Source organism: Centruroides vittatus, unplaced genomic scaffold, assembly GCF_030686945.1.
Source record: "Centruroides vittatus isolate TY-2023 unplaced genomic scaffold, ASM3068694v2 contig_1832, whole genome shotgun sequence".
NCBI classification, from domain to species: Eukaryota; Metazoa; Arthropoda; class Arachnida; order Scorpiones; family Buthidae; genus Centruroides; species Centruroides vittatus.
In genome coordinates, this window is record NW_027121128.1 from 970,875 (window position 1) to 986,715 (window position 15,841).

The 15,841-nt window shown below is 30.9% G+C and overlaps 2 protein-coding genes across 2 annotated transcripts in view; one reads left to right on the plus strand and one right to left on the minus strand.

Moving 5' to 3' along the window:
- Positions 1-15,841, plus strand: part of LOC136969961 (transmembrane protein 268) — a 364,695-nt gene that overhangs the window by 310,868 nt on the left and 37,986 nt on the right. The gene's annotated exons all lie outside the window — the stretch shown is intronic.
- Positions 1-15,841, minus strand: part of Nup358 (Nucleoporin 358kD) — a 113,192-nt gene that overhangs the window by 21,172 nt on the left and 76,179 nt on the right. The window contains exons 22-26 of the mRNA XM_067264277.1: positions 15,153-15,284; positions 12,063-14,459; positions 9,356-9,520; positions 4,430-4,808; positions 121-279 (exon numbers count right to left, since the gene is read on the minus strand). Coding sequence (XP_067120378.1) covers positions 121-279; positions 4,430-4,808; positions 9,356-9,520; positions 12,063-14,459; positions 15,153-15,284 — 3,232 coding nt within the window. The remainder of the gene's footprint in view (positions 1-120; positions 280-4,429; positions 4,809-9,355; positions 9,521-12,062; positions 14,460-15,152; positions 15,285-15,841) is intronic.

Genomic DNA, 15,841 nt, shown 5'->3' on the forward strand with positions numbered 1-15,841 from the left:
TTTCATTAAAATTTTTATTACAAATTGTTTATTAATTAGGATTATTACATGTAGAGATAATCAGATGATAAAGCCTTTACTGAAATTTAAATAATTTTAAAGAAAGTATAAATACTTTACCTATATCTTCACCTTCCATTTCACAGCCCCGACATCCGGGACAAGGTGGCTTCTTCTCATACATAAAGAAGTTATTTGGCAACATTAATTTCTCTGCTTCGGCTTGTTGATCGGCAGTAACGTGCTTTTCTTCCAATATCACAATTTCATCTTCAGCACCTAATCAACATAAATTATGATTATATTCAACAAATGTTTACACAATTGGAATTTTTAAAAATGAAATAAATAATAATAGTAATACATGAAATGAATTAATCTAAGGTTATTTGAAATATTTACTTTATATATATTTTCTCTTGCTAATATAGAATAAAATGGCAGAGGCATGCATAGTTTTTTGGAATGGAGTACATCTTTCTTTTAATGGAAGTAATTATGTAAAAACTCAAATAATCAGCACAATGAAATTGTGTATGTAAAATAAGCATTAACTATTGAGAAAAATCTAAAAAAGTTTCATCTTATTTAACATTAATGACATGCTAGTGCACATGATGTGAAAACAATGTCACATCTAAATTATTCATCATGAGAATATCATATTGAAGAGCTTTATATAAATTAATATAAAGCAATTAATCCAATTATTTAAAGAAAACAATAAATAAAAGAATGCTTTTATCAGAGAATAATGAGATACAGAACAAGCAATTATTTATTGTGACATTAAAAATTGCAACCCGGTATTGTGACAATCATATTTTTAATTTATTTAATTTAAAATATATGCTCTCCACCTCAAATTAATAGTGGCTTGCCCCTGTACATCATACTTTTCTTTTAACAATAGAGTTGTGCCAGTCATTTATCTAACACCTTTCGGAGAAAATTTTAAAATGAAATAATGTGACTTCCAGTTTGCATCAAAAGTTTGAATACAGTTAATCGGGACCTCCTGCCCTTAAGCTTTCCATATCTGATCTTGACTTTCCTCTATCTAACACTATTCTCGAGATTAAGGAAAGACAGACAACTTGATGGGCAGACATACAGACGGCAGTGGGAATTTATAGGTCTACAATTTTTTCAAATTGCAGCACGATAAATGTCAATGTCATATAAATATTGTTTGAACAAAGTGCAGATAGAAATTTGAGAATATAATTAAAGATAAAAGCTCACTTAAATAAAGAATTATACAAAGAAATTAAAAAATAATAATAAGAAGCTGACCCAAAATCCATTTATATTCCCAGCAATAACTGCATAAAACATTTGGTAAACTTTTCAATATTAAAGCAAGCTCTAATTAAACAATAAAAATATTCTAGAATTTTGAATTTTTGCTAACAGTAAAAACTTATGCTTGCAATTCAAACAGTTAATTATTAAAAACTGAAAACCACAGAAATAGATACTAACACAATTATAATTATTGATAATATATTTTATTTTTTCGATTAAAGTTTTTGTTTAATCAAAACAAATACTTACAGGGTAATTCAAAACAAACTTTAATGGAAGATAAAGAATAATAAAACAGAACTTTTTTAGTGCTTTTACAATTACATAAGAATACTTATTGTAACAATTCCTTCATTTAGTAATTTACTAGTACCTGTGAAAGGATGTGTTGTAAGGAGTCATGTATAGTTGCATATTAGTTTATTTCTTTACCCAATTGTACTATTAACTAGCACACGGAAAAATAATTCTCCTATCCTTTCTGACTTCTGGAGGCTAAAAAATTCCAAGTTACTAATCCATTTACTCAAAACGGAATGTGGATAGGAGAATTATGTTTCTGTGTGCTAGTTAATAGTACAATTGGGTAAAAGCTGATTATCTGACTCCATTGGTTTTTTAAAATATTTTATTAATAATCAGTTTATTTCATTGTTTAATTAAAAAAAGAGCAGTTTTCAGGTTTCAAATTCTTAATTATATAATAAAGCTATGATTTATTACAGTTAAATGAATCATAAAATAAAAACTTTTGAAATATGTAATAATTTAAAAAAAAGCCACTAACTTTCCTTTCCTTAACATTTAGGAGATTTCCATTCAAAAGTTTCAGAAATTTGAAATTATTTTAAACAAATTTTAATCAAAAAAGTAATTTAAGTGATAATATATACAAAGAACAGGATCTCCTACCATGAGGAGGGGTAACAAGTGTTCTGTGACAAAGTGTGTTAAAAGTCGATATGCAATACAATGATCCACTGCTATTGTGGTGTCTAAGAGATGAACTCACCCACCCCTAGCTTATCATACTTGAAAAGTGCCATTCAGATAATCTCATACATTAGTGCTGAAGCACATTGGTGCTCCATCACATTGGTGAAACCACATGTGATGGAAAACAGAAGTAGGAACATTGTTCAGCAGTTCTGGTAACACTGAGAAATATCCAATAAATCCACCAATCAAGTTGGATAGCAGCACATATGGCCCAATCAGAAAATCACTGACAATGTACCTGTAGCACATGGATTCTACATGCCCAAACATAAGCATCATTCACATTAAACATCCCAGCATGTACGAAAGTGGCTTTGTCCACGAAGAGGATGATCTGGAAAATCTGACTATATTGTACTCTGCTACAGAAAACAATGTTCCAATTCTATGCATATGCAATAACTGGACTATCTGAATAGGAAATAGATGTAGCATATTGTACAAGTAGCATTTACATCTGATGGTTGTCAAACCCAGGTTTTGTGCAACTGCTTGCATGCTTGTACTTGGACTGCCCTCACTCTGCCATAGGATCCCTTCTTCCACATTAGGAAGGCACATAGTTCTCAGCCAAGTAGTATCGTGCACGTTTACATGAAATCTTCTACTCTCACACAGTTGCTGGTTAGAGGATTTGATCCCGGGATCCCGACCACTTTTTAGTCCCGAAATTTTTGGGATTAAGTTTTCCTGATCCAGAGATTTTCGAAATTGACATCATTTTAAAAAAGTTGCAAAATAGACTGCATGAAGCGAAACGTTCAATGCCAGTGCTCTTAACAGAATTGCTTGCCTATCATTTTAATATAAAACTTCTTGTATTTTGAACTAAAATGATAGGCAAGCAGTTCTCACTGGGTTAACTGTTAGATGACCAGGGCCGGATTTAACAATCAGAGGCCCGTGGGCACAAATACAGTGGGGGCCCCGTTTAAGAGTAGGCAATTTGACGATTTAGAAAATTTACACAAAATACTGTACTTTCAACTAGATTTCAACTAGGAAGTTGTAAATTTCATTTAAAAATAAGGTTATTGTAAACATATATATATTTTATTGTGTAAAACTAATTATTTTAATTTAATTGAAAAATACCCATGTAAAATTGTTTTCCTGGAATTTTCTCGATATGTTTCATAGGTTTTTCCCTGGGTTTGGTTTTCTCTGCCACAGGCAGAGAAAACCAAACCCAGATGATCAGGCCACACTAGACTGTAGCGGTAATAGAAAAAAAATTTATGTTTAAACATAGTTTTGTGGTGGCCCTGGGCACCAGCCCCAAATGCCCTTATGCAAATTTGGCCCTGCATAAAGGTTTTTTCAATTTATGTATGTTTAAAAATGCTTGAAAAAGAATAACTTTAACATGAAGACAGTGATTTTAAGTCTGGTTAGTCTGACTCTAAGTCTGATTAGTTAGAGTGATTCGATTAGCTAGTTGTATACAGTAAAATATGTTGATTTTTGTCTAAATTTTGATTTGTTGATTAATTAAAGAGCTGATTTCTGTAGACTTTCTTATTTTTTATTAACCCTCAATAACAAAATAATCCCAGAATCAACTAAGTATAATCCCGAAATCCCAGGATTAGAAATAAGGGCCGGGATTGAATTCCCTATTGCTGGTACAAACATGCAAATGTCTGGTGGTTTGGTACACACCTGTTAGCATACTGCTCATAAAACACTAACAGCAACTCTTCCATTACCATTGGCTGCCTCATGCAATAAATGCACGTCAAACATCTCAACATTTGTGAAATGCACCATATTACATAGATGAAATCCATGTTATGATGACAGCCACAAATTGCTAATTGCCGCACCACCCAATCATGTCCTCTAGCACCAACAAGTGATGTCTGCGAAAATACATTCAATAACGAGAAAGTTTTGTAGTAGTGATCCTTGCCTCCCATTAAAGTTTGTACATAGAGTTTCAAATCACCCTGTACACTGTCAAATTCAAATAATTAACAATATTTTAAATTATCAAAGAAATTTAAAAAAAAAATAGTAACAATAAATAAAAATTCTTTTTTCTGTTTGAACAAAGTAAATTTATTTACACAATTACATTAACTGAGTAGCATTATATTTAAAATCTTAATCAAAATAATACCTGGTTCTTTCTGTGTTGAAGTATTACCAAAAATATTTCTGGAAGGTGAAGCAACTCCAAATACAGAAGATAAAGTGAATTTTGGTTCTTCAGTAGTTTTGTTGCTATTTAAGTTGAAAGAAAAACTTGCAAGAGCAGACTTTTTAGAAGGTTCAGTTTTTATAGCAGGAGTTTCACTTTTTTTGAGTAAATTTTGAGCATTTTCTACTGCTTCCTTAAACTGGTTAGCAATTTCCACTGTCTTAAATCTAAGAGCTAATTGCTCTGGATGTAATTCACCTTCAGTGAAATCTGCAGCAGCCCAAAACACTGTTTTGTCTCCTTTTGAAGTAAATTTCATAGTGACTGTGATGTAATGATTCACGCAAACTTTAAGTACCTAGTATAAAAAGAAAGATTAAAACTGAATCTTGCAGATCATTGTCAAAAAGTATTTAGTACCAAGTATTTTCTACATAAGCACATTTTCTGATCAAATTTATTACAGTTATCATTGTTGATATCATACTTTAAAAAATTCAAATTTTAGATTTAATGTAATTTGTTTTATATATATATAGCAAATTACAGTAAAACTTTGCCAGATGACAACCCCTTTGGATGACCAGATTTTCTTTAAACAAAATTTTTATTTCCTAGGCTCATTATTTTTAATCTACTTTAAGCCAACCCACTCTCTATTCAACCAATGACCGCCCAGACTCATAATTCTTTTGTGTGAAATACTCTTTCTGAGGCAACCAGTTTTATTACTTCAATACTGAGAAGTAATGAATAAAATATTAAAATATTTTAGTTACTACTTCACAGCTAAAGAAAAATACTGTTGAAATATTATAGTAGTATGAATTAAAATCAATATAAGAATAGTTCATTTTAAGATTTGAAATAAATAAATAAAACATTTGTAATTCAGACTTTTATATCTGTGGCATTCCAATTTTGTTTTATAGATGTACTATTTGTTGGTTTTCCCTGATGATACATTGGCAAGATTTCAGGACACCATGTGATTTTTTTTAGTAGTTTTTTCATTAAAGTAGTTGTTTTAGGAATTTGAAAAAAGCAATATTATAAATTTAACAAATAAGCAATCTAGCAAAAGATTCACAACAAAAATTATATCTAAACTAATGGGATTACTCTAACATTGTAGTGGAAAAAATCTACTAGTACAGTAGAGCATCGATTATCCGACCCCCGATTAACCGACCGCGTTCTAGTTGGCAAATTCAAATGTCTGCTAGTGATGTGGCGCTACAATGTTTGGTTATGTCTTGGCTACTTTAATATTATTTTTGTTAAATTTTTGCATGTTTTAGCTGGCAGCACTGGCTCGACCATGAAAGGGAGGCTAGTATTTAAACCAGACCTAATACACTATACTAATAATGTATTTTTTCATACTTTTCAGTTATCCGACTTTTCAGTTATCTGACCAACCCGAGTCCCCAATTGAGTCGGATAATCGATGCTCTACAGTATTTGTTAACATTCCAAAAAATCTGTGTAAAGAACATTATGGGATCTTTCACATGGCAGGTTTATTAAGATTTTAATTTATAGATTAAAAAGTGTGATGTCATTTTCTGTTTATGGAAAACAAGCCTCTGTAGATTTAACTCTTACGTCAATTAAATAAAATTTTCTTCATATTTATTTTCATGTATGATGGTACTGTGACATTTGAAGTGTAACAAACATGTGTGCATGAAAAAATTGTCTATAATATTAACAGTTAAAAAAAAAATAATAATAATAATAATAATAATAAAAATGCTGGGACTAGGCTACCATATTTTCATATCAGATTGTCCTTTTCATCCAAATTGCAGTAATGTCCTAAGCTTATTCACCTGTGAGGACATAGTATGTAAAATATGTAAAAATAAATGTAAAGAAATAAAAGTTTTATTTAACGACATAAAAGAAGTAAATGTATAGAGGCTTGCTTTCATTAAACAGGAAATGTCATTGCAATTTTTAATCTCATTTTATATGCTTTAAACGTCAGAAATAATAATAGTAATAATAATACCACTAATAATACCAATGCTGTGGTAAAATAGTAAAATAATAATGCTATACATAAAAAAACTAAACTAAACTTAAATTCCAATGGTTTGCACTTTATCATCTAGTTGCAGTACCTAGCGTCTTATCTATTGCTGCTCAGTGACGTGAAACTTCCAAAGACTTATAAGGTAAATACTTGATTTTTAGTGGCCCAATTTTTGTAAACACTTGAGAAGTAGGTCCTATAATTTGGACAAGGATCTGTTTGTATTTAAGGCTACATGCTCACCATAATTCATTCTAATCAGAGTGCTGAATGTCTGGCCCTCTTGTTGTTAGCAATAGCCATCATTTTTGAATAATTTTTGAATGAATAATTCTGAATAACATATTTGATCACAATATTTAAACAGTATTTCACAGGTTCTATAATGCCAAAATTTGTTTTAGTGTGCTAAAAAAGGATCAAAGTGAAAAAAGTCATCCCAAAAATTCCCCAAAATTTCTGTCAGTCGATAAAACATCCCACTGTGGAAATGCTGGGTGGCATTGCACAAAACTGCCTTCAGTTCTCAATGTCACTTCCTACTTTTCTGCCCAAACTTACCTAGCAATTTCACGATGTCACGCGGCATGTGGTGCAAGGGACTCCCATTGTACAAAAACTCGACATTTTGCTGTTTTTCCCAAAGTGTGATTCAATTTCACGCTGAATGTTGAAGTAAGCAGATTAGAATTTTTATCACCACTTGCTATCACCAGTATTATGTTTTTATTAGTGATGCCACAAATAGTGATTTTGCCGAATACCGAATACTCGGCTATGCTCTCGGCCGAAGCGCCGAATGTTTGGCAAAATATGTGTACATTTCGCAGGTGACAGGTTACGACCTGTCTCATTGTGGTGGGTGCAGTAGCGACGCCGCAGGTGCATTTGTTTTATTTGCGAGTAGATCGTGTCACGACATGCATTATGTTCCTTGTTACATCAAATTGTGTTACTAATAGTCATAAGGACTATTAATAACACAATTTGAGCTTGAAACCCAAGTTGAGCTTGAAACATGATTCAACTTTGATGAGAATGACAAATATCTGGTTGCCACTTTTCTTGACCTGCGTTTCAAAACCAGTTTCTTGGGATTAGTTCAAATGCAAAGAGCAAAACAAAAAGTTCTTTTAGAAGATCTGAAAGTTAGTTGTGATGAGTCTACTAGTACCGATGATCATTGGCGTAGCCAGGATTTTGTTATGGGGGGCCTAGTAGAGGCCAGCCTGACACAAAATTGAATTATTTCAAATTATTGTTCATTAAAATGGAATTTCCATAGGAATCGACAATAACTTAACACACACATAATATGAAACTTCCTTTAATCATATGTTCTCGTAACATTAATATCAAACTGTAGCAATGCCTTAAACAAAAATTAACCAATCAATTATTTTTTTTACCATTCTTTAATATAGTTCACAGTCTTTAATCTAGATCTAGACTTTCAATGATTACACTGCACCCAATTAAATTAGCTTCAGCTTTCTATTTTTTTTTCCAAATCGGCTCAACACTTTTTTGGCTGTAATTTTCTGGGGAGGGGCACCAGGTTAACTGGGGGGGGGCCCACCCATGCCCCTTCTTGGCTACGCCCATGCCGATGATGATTCTTCTCCACTTCGTAAGAAAAGAAATATCAATGAAAATGATAAAACTTTAAAATACACGACAGTTTCTGGAACTGTTTTGAGGAAGTCACTACAGAAAATATGCAAAATGACGAGGATGTGGAGAAGAAAAGTGCTATTGAAAATGAGATCGATTTTTATATGAAAACTGTTCGCCTAGATCAAACAGCAGACCTTTACAAGTGGTGGACAGCAAACGCAAAACAGTATCAAAGCCTGACAGAATTCGCTGAGATTATCGTCTCCTGGCAGTGATGTATATAGTGAGAGGCTATTTTCAGAAGTGGGTATAGTTTATGAGGAAAAGCGCAATCGTTTGCTATCAACAAATGCTGAAAAAATTGTTTTCATTCATCACAACTTACCACTGATAGATTTTAAGTATTAAATGTAATAATTTGTAATTAAAATAAATACATTTTTGAGTAATATGTGTGTTTTTTTCCCATGATTTGGTATTCGGTATTCGGCCGAATACCGAATATTAAAAAAAGTAGCCGAATAGGCCGAATACCAAATAGTAGCCGAATATTCGTGGCATCACTAGTTTTTATCACCAGTTTAATAAAAATATTGCCAAGTGGCAATTTTGGTGCTATGTAGCATGACCCCTGCTTATGAAAAGATGCTCTGAAAATGATTTTGTCCTTTGGAAGCAGGAATAGCAACCACCACCATCATTCAACAAGATAGTGGTCCCACTCATTTTGTATTATCTACAAGTACTTGGAAAAATTTGTTCCAAACAGATTGATTGGCCAGGGATCCATTGCATCTCCAGCACCTTTCCCATTGCCACTAAGGTATACCCAACCTTACAATGGTAGACAATGGTTTATGGAGTTTCATCAGAGTCTGTCAAAAACTGAAGAATGCAGTGATAGGAGCATTTTTTCTTCCCACACCAGATCATCTTGGAGAACTTGCTGCCAATATCAGACTCTGTAAGATCACAAAGCTCATACTGATGTTCTGACAAGTATAGAGCATGTCTGATAGATAATCTGATGTCCTGACAATGTCTCAGTATCTCTTTTACAAAAACAAAAACTGAGTGATTCAACTTCCTAGACACAGAATAATTTTACTTTGTAAAAAAACACATTAAAAAAAATCAAAATTCATTAAACATAAGAGCTGAATTTAAAACATTAGCATTAAAATAATTTTCCCTGTAATAACATCAAATCTACATAAACATATCTGTCAAATTGTTATTATTATTACCTGATCTCTCCTCATTAATAATCTAATGTTGTTTGTTTCTGGGGAACGTAGTATTTTAATGTCTCCTACTCCACGTTCCTTCCATTCACCACTAACAAATCTAAAAAGTTTAGCTCTTTGACAGTATAAAACTTCCTCATTTTCTTCACCAGTTTTTATGTCTATCTGAAATAGTAATTTAACATGAATATCATAGTATTTCATAATTATACAACATTTAAATATAAACATCCATTAAACCAATTTTTAGATTAATGCCAAATGATTGCCCAATTACATTGGGCTATAATAATGCTAATATCTAATGGCATTTGGCACCATCTCTTGATAAATTTAATCATTATAATTGAATTAATAAATATTTAATAATTAATATAGACGATAATGGAGGAAAAGAATTGGCACAGAGTGAAACTCAAACTTTAATGCCTGCCTGCCTGCCATACAGATGCATTGACAGTAGCAGCTGGCACTTAATACTTCTAGTGCAAAATTATGTTAATTGATTATCATATAAAAATACACATATAATTTTGGCAATTCTTTGGCTATTTCTAAGCATTGTTCTTAATACAATTTTTTTTTAACAAAACAAACCAATGTATTGATTAGTCAATTGTCAGGCATTGAAAAATGAAGAGTAATCATAATTTAATTAAAGAGAGGTGTTCAAAGCTCTCTGTAGAAAAAGCTATTGGGTAAAGCCAAACCAAATTTGGTATACATACTGTTCTAAGTGTGCAGTTTCAATTCTTGGGAAAAATTTTATTTCGAAATTCACCCATTTGAGCAAAATTTGACACCGCTGTCCCCTTAATGTGTATATTATGTATGCTTTCTAACAAAGTTTAAATGTTGAGTGTGTTGTGCAGCAAATGCATTTTTTTTCCATATCTTTGATGTAATTGTCAATTCCACATGTTACCACATCTGTAATTGAAATGAAATTATTGCACTTTGCTTCTTGATTTCCAAAATTTGTTTTAAAAAACTTACGCAAGATGCATATTAAGAAAACAACAGTGCCAAATTTTACCCCAGCAGCTGAATTTTGAAGTTAAACATTTTTCCTTAAAAACCGAAACTGCATATTCAGGACAGCATAGATAGCAAATTTGGCTTAGATTTGCCCAATATTTCTACAGAGTGCTAAACACCTACTCTTTAATTATAATCACCCTGTATATGGCAATCTTTATCATATACCAGTTTAAAAAAAGTCATTGGTCCTGAATACTGTGTCAACTAAACCCAAATTTTAATGTATATTTTTATTTTTATGCCTTCAAGTTTTTGTATTTACTATAACAGAGAAGAAAAATTATTAAAATCTTTCCACTGAAGAAAAATACAAGTCATGGGTAACAAATTCTTATTATTATATGACAAAAGTAAAGTATTCTGCCAACAAACTAAATGTCATAAAAGTTATAATTTTTCAATTTTCATATTTTATATCTATATATTAATTATAGAATTAATTAAATTTGCTAATTTCATTCATTATCTGTTCCTATTTCATTATTATGTGAAAAATTTTTATAACTCTTCTGCATGAGTTTTTGATCATTCTTATTAAAATAATTACACAAGTTAATTTTTATAATTGAGCCATTCACATGCCAAATCTATTAACTCCTTTAATTATATGAAAAATGTAAAAAGTATTATTGAAATAACTTATTTTGTGTGTCATTAGATGCCTGTATAATACATTCTATGATGTTTATTTAAATTTTAAAAGAAATTTTAAAATATATATATATATTATTTTATCAATTTCTCTACTTTTTATTTTGTGAAGTTAATTCACTTGGCAAATGGGCAGCTCAATTATGGGGTTACATTTTATACTTATAATAATATTCTCATTATTATTTCTTTCATCATTTACGTAATAAGATGTGTGGAACATCTCACAGTATTTTGCAAGGTGCATTTTTAAGATCTGCTTTGAAATAAGAGGAGAGGAAAAAAAAAAGATATAAAAGATAAAAATAATTTATTATAGCAAAAATCTATGCATGTCTGATATTTTCAACATTGGGGTATGTATTTCTAATATTTTCAACATAACCATTGACTTCCACACATTTTTGATATCGTGTCACCAGTTTCCTTATTCCATTGTCAAAAAAGTCTCCAGCAAGATCTTAAACCATTCAGAAACTGTTTTTCAGTTAACTGTCATTTTCAATCTGCTTTGATGAATGCCATGTCTTTAAATGCAGAAACAAGTAATAGTCACTTGGAGTGAGATCAAGCTGTAAATTGGGTGGTCAAAAACTGATGCTCAACCTCACACTGCATCTCAACTGTTTGAATGCTACAACACTTTTGCTGGAAAATTTTTGACCATCTGCCTTATAACCCCAATCTTGCACCAAGTAGCATTTGTTTTGGCATTTAAAGAAATGGTTTTCATTGAAGCAGACAGAAAATGACAAACTAAAAACAGCATTACTGAATGGTTCAAGACATTGGTGATGGACTTCTTTTACAATGGAATAAAGAAACTGTTGACATGATATCAAAAATGTGCAGAAGTCAATAGTGACTGTCTTGAAAAGTATTAGAAATGTGTACTCTAATATCTTCTGATATAATGAATTATTTTTATCTTTCATACTTTTTCCTTATTTTGAAATAATATATATGAGACACGTTTTTAATGTGTTTCTACAAATAAATTGAGAAAATCTGGTACCTTTGGTGGAAGAGGAATAACAGGTTGGAAGAAAATGCCATCTGCTTCAGGTGATTCCACTTCGTCTCCCTTATCAAATGAATTATCTGTTACACTTCCTGGAGATTTGGGTGTTTTACTTGGACTTCTCGGTCTTATTCCACTGAATGTGAATTCATATTTTTGAGGGCTTCCAAACTTAAAATGTACATTTGTTTCAGTATTTTCTGTTTCTTCTGGCTGTTTTACTGGGGTGCTGACACCAATATTAAACAAAGTTTTAGATGAAGATGAATTAAATTGAAAAATTGAAGAAGGTTTGACTAAGCTAAATGTTGTTGATTCATTTGTAGGAATAGTATTGGTTGTAATAGCTGTTGTTGTAATAGAGGTGGTAGTGGTAGTGGTAGTAGTAGTTGTAGTAGTTATAGATGCAATCACTCCTGATATAACACTTGGTTTCAGAATGGAGTCACTTGTAGTTCTTACCGAGGAGGCAGTATTAATATTGATAAATTTATTTGATCCTAAATTTAATTTTTCTGTATTATCAATGGCTATATACGGATTATTATTATTGTTAATTGCAGCATTTTCTACTTGAGAATTTATTATGGAAGATTCTGCACTTGTTCTAAAATTTTTATTATCTGTCGATGAATTTTCCACTGATGAACTTGTTATAGTAGTAGGTCTGGGTGCTTCACAACATATGCATGTAGCATTCTTTTGTTCATTGGTAATATAACAATCATTACATTTCCAGGTTCCTGGTAATGGCTTAAAAATTTCAGACAATGGTCTATTATCTGATAATGGTTCTGATATTTTGTTTGGTGATGTTTCAATACTTTCACAGGGAGTATCTTTTATTTCATTTTCAATTTTTTCTTGACTCTGTTCAAAAATTTCACGAAACTTTTGAGCAATTTCAACAGTTTTAAATTTTGCAGCTAACTGTTCTTTTTGTAACTTTCCATCTGCATAATCATGAGCAAACCAAACCCATGAACGATCACTGGATGACAACACACTTAATTTCATCCAAGGTAGAATGTTGTGATTAGCACATAATTTTAATACTTGTTCACGCCTCATAAGAATTCTATATTTTTTGGTTTTTTCATTAAATAATATTTTCAGTTCTCCAATACCACGTTCCTTCCATTGTTTTCCCTCCGAATCATACCTATACAACTTAGCTCGCTCACCAAATAATTTTAATTCATCTTCTTCTCCTGTTTTCACATCTATTAATTCAGGTAAATTAATTAAAGGTTTAAATTCAACAGTTGGCACAAATTCTTCGGGTACATCATCTTGGGCATTATCTGCACTTTTTCCTGACAAAGTATTAAATACTGAGGAACCTGCACCTGAAAAACCTTTAAAATTTGGATCTACATGGAATGAAGTTTCTTTTTTTTCGCTTAATATATTTGAAAAACTAATATTACTTATATTACTTTCTTTTCCAAATACATAATCATTGTCTGAAGTGGAATTTGAGGGTAAAGATGCAGATGAAGTGATATTCTTTACATTATTAACAATTGAAAAGTTACTCTTTTCACTTCCAATAACAAAAGGATTATCTGTGGCCAAATTATCTTTTTGAACTGTATCTTTGTCCTTATTCTGTGATAATTTGAAACTGAAAGATGCAAATGGGCTGGGTTTTGCCTGACTCACAGAATTGTCATCTTTTAATTTGTCTTTAAGTTTTATGATCTCTCTCTCTGTAGTTTCATTACTTTTGATAACAGGTGTTGATGTAAATGTAAATCCTCCAAATACAGTTTTGTCCTTATTTAAAGATGAACTTAATGAAAATGCTTTGTCTTGGTTTGTATTTTGACATTTATTATCAAAAGTAAATGTTCCAAATTTTACTGTCTGATTGTCTGTTTGCTGAATTGATTTATTAATATTAGATAATGAAAACTGATTGGTGAAAGAATTTTGTGATTGATCAAATTCTCTATTTAATGAGGAACTCTGAGGTTTACTTCCTGGTTTAAAGCTTTCACATGCAACACACATTTCTTTATCTGGCATATTTGTTACTAAACAAGTTGAACATGTCCAATATCCTTGTTTAGGTCTAAATCTATCTCCAAAACCAATTTCCTTATCTTGAGAACTATCACCTTGAGGTCCAGGGCTACAGATTTTGTCCGAAGCACTTACTGAACTTGTATGATTACTTTTGTTCCGAACAAATAACACAGCCTGCTGAAAAGCTGTTTTGAAAGAAACTGCAATTTCCGATGTTTTAAATCTAATGCAAAATCTTTCCAGTTTCATTTCTTCATCAGCATAGTCCTGAGCAGCCCAAACCCATGCACGATCACTGTCTTTCATAGGCTGTAGTTCCATGTTTGGTAAAATATTGTGATTGGCACATACTTTCAAAACCTGAAATAAAACACGAGCTTTAAAAAATAATAATAATAGTAGTAATTATAAATCATGAAAAAATTACTACAAAAATAAAAAAATAAAATAATTATTATTATTATTAAATATATGTGTGTGTGTGTATTTGATACATTTAAATTTAAAATATATACAATATTAGTTTATACTAGTGCTTCTCAAAGTAGAAGACCATGACCCCTGTGGAGCCACAAGATCTCAATCCAAGACTCTACAAAATATCTACTGTATATTGTAAACAATTATGTATACAAATAACAATAATCTGTTTCTTATGAATTAAAAGTATTAGTTTTCCTTGACACTAATAAACAATGTTCAATCCAAAGTACTTGATTCCATCTATGTATTCACTTCACTCTATTCAATATCATCTACAAAACAGTGATTGACTAGTCCTCAAGTCTAAAGGAAAAAACAGCATTAATTTTAAAATTATATCTAGTTATATGCTAGTATATTGCTTGAAATCAATGCAATTTAACATACAAAATTTTTTACAAAAATTAATCCAATCATATAATATACATAAAATTGTTTCTAACTAAAAATGAAATATATTGTAAATACATAAAATAAATACATTTCTGTTGCATTCATACTTCAATTTAAAAAAATAAATTTTAAAATAATCAGAGTAGAATAAAATTTAGATTTTTTTCCCATATTTACCTGATCCCTCCTCATTAATAATCGAACTTTTCCTAAAGCTTCATTATGTAATATTTTCACTGTTCCAACTCCTCTTTCTTTCCATTCTTTATCTACAAATCTAAATAACTTAGCTCTTTCTTCAAACCATACCTGTAAAATAAATAATTGTTTCACCAAAATAATTAATATATGACCACAATTTTTCAAATATGATAAAATAAAAATTTCTAATGCTCTGAATGTAAAAAAATATATTATTTTTGCACATTACAGCATATAAATTAGTTATAACTTTATACAGATATACCTTGCCTTACGTCGGTAATTGGTTTCAGGAGAGGCGACGTAAGTTGAATTTACTTGTGTAGTTACAACGTAAGTCAAAACTATGGTGGAAAACGCCAATAATGAGCACTTAAAGACAGCTAAATAAGACGACAACACAGAAACACAGATGTTTTCATGTTTCGTTCTCTAGGATTTATGATGATTATATTAACATTTACCGTAAATGTACATATTTTAATATGATTTTATGTGCTTTTAACGCTTTTCTAGTGATATTACAACTTCAATATTTGTGGCGGACGGATGTAAAGTCGAATAAAATGACTTAAACTTGATTTTTATTTTTCCATATACTTTTTTGACAAACGATGTATAATCAAGAACAACGTAACTCGAGGTATACCTGTATATTTATTTTG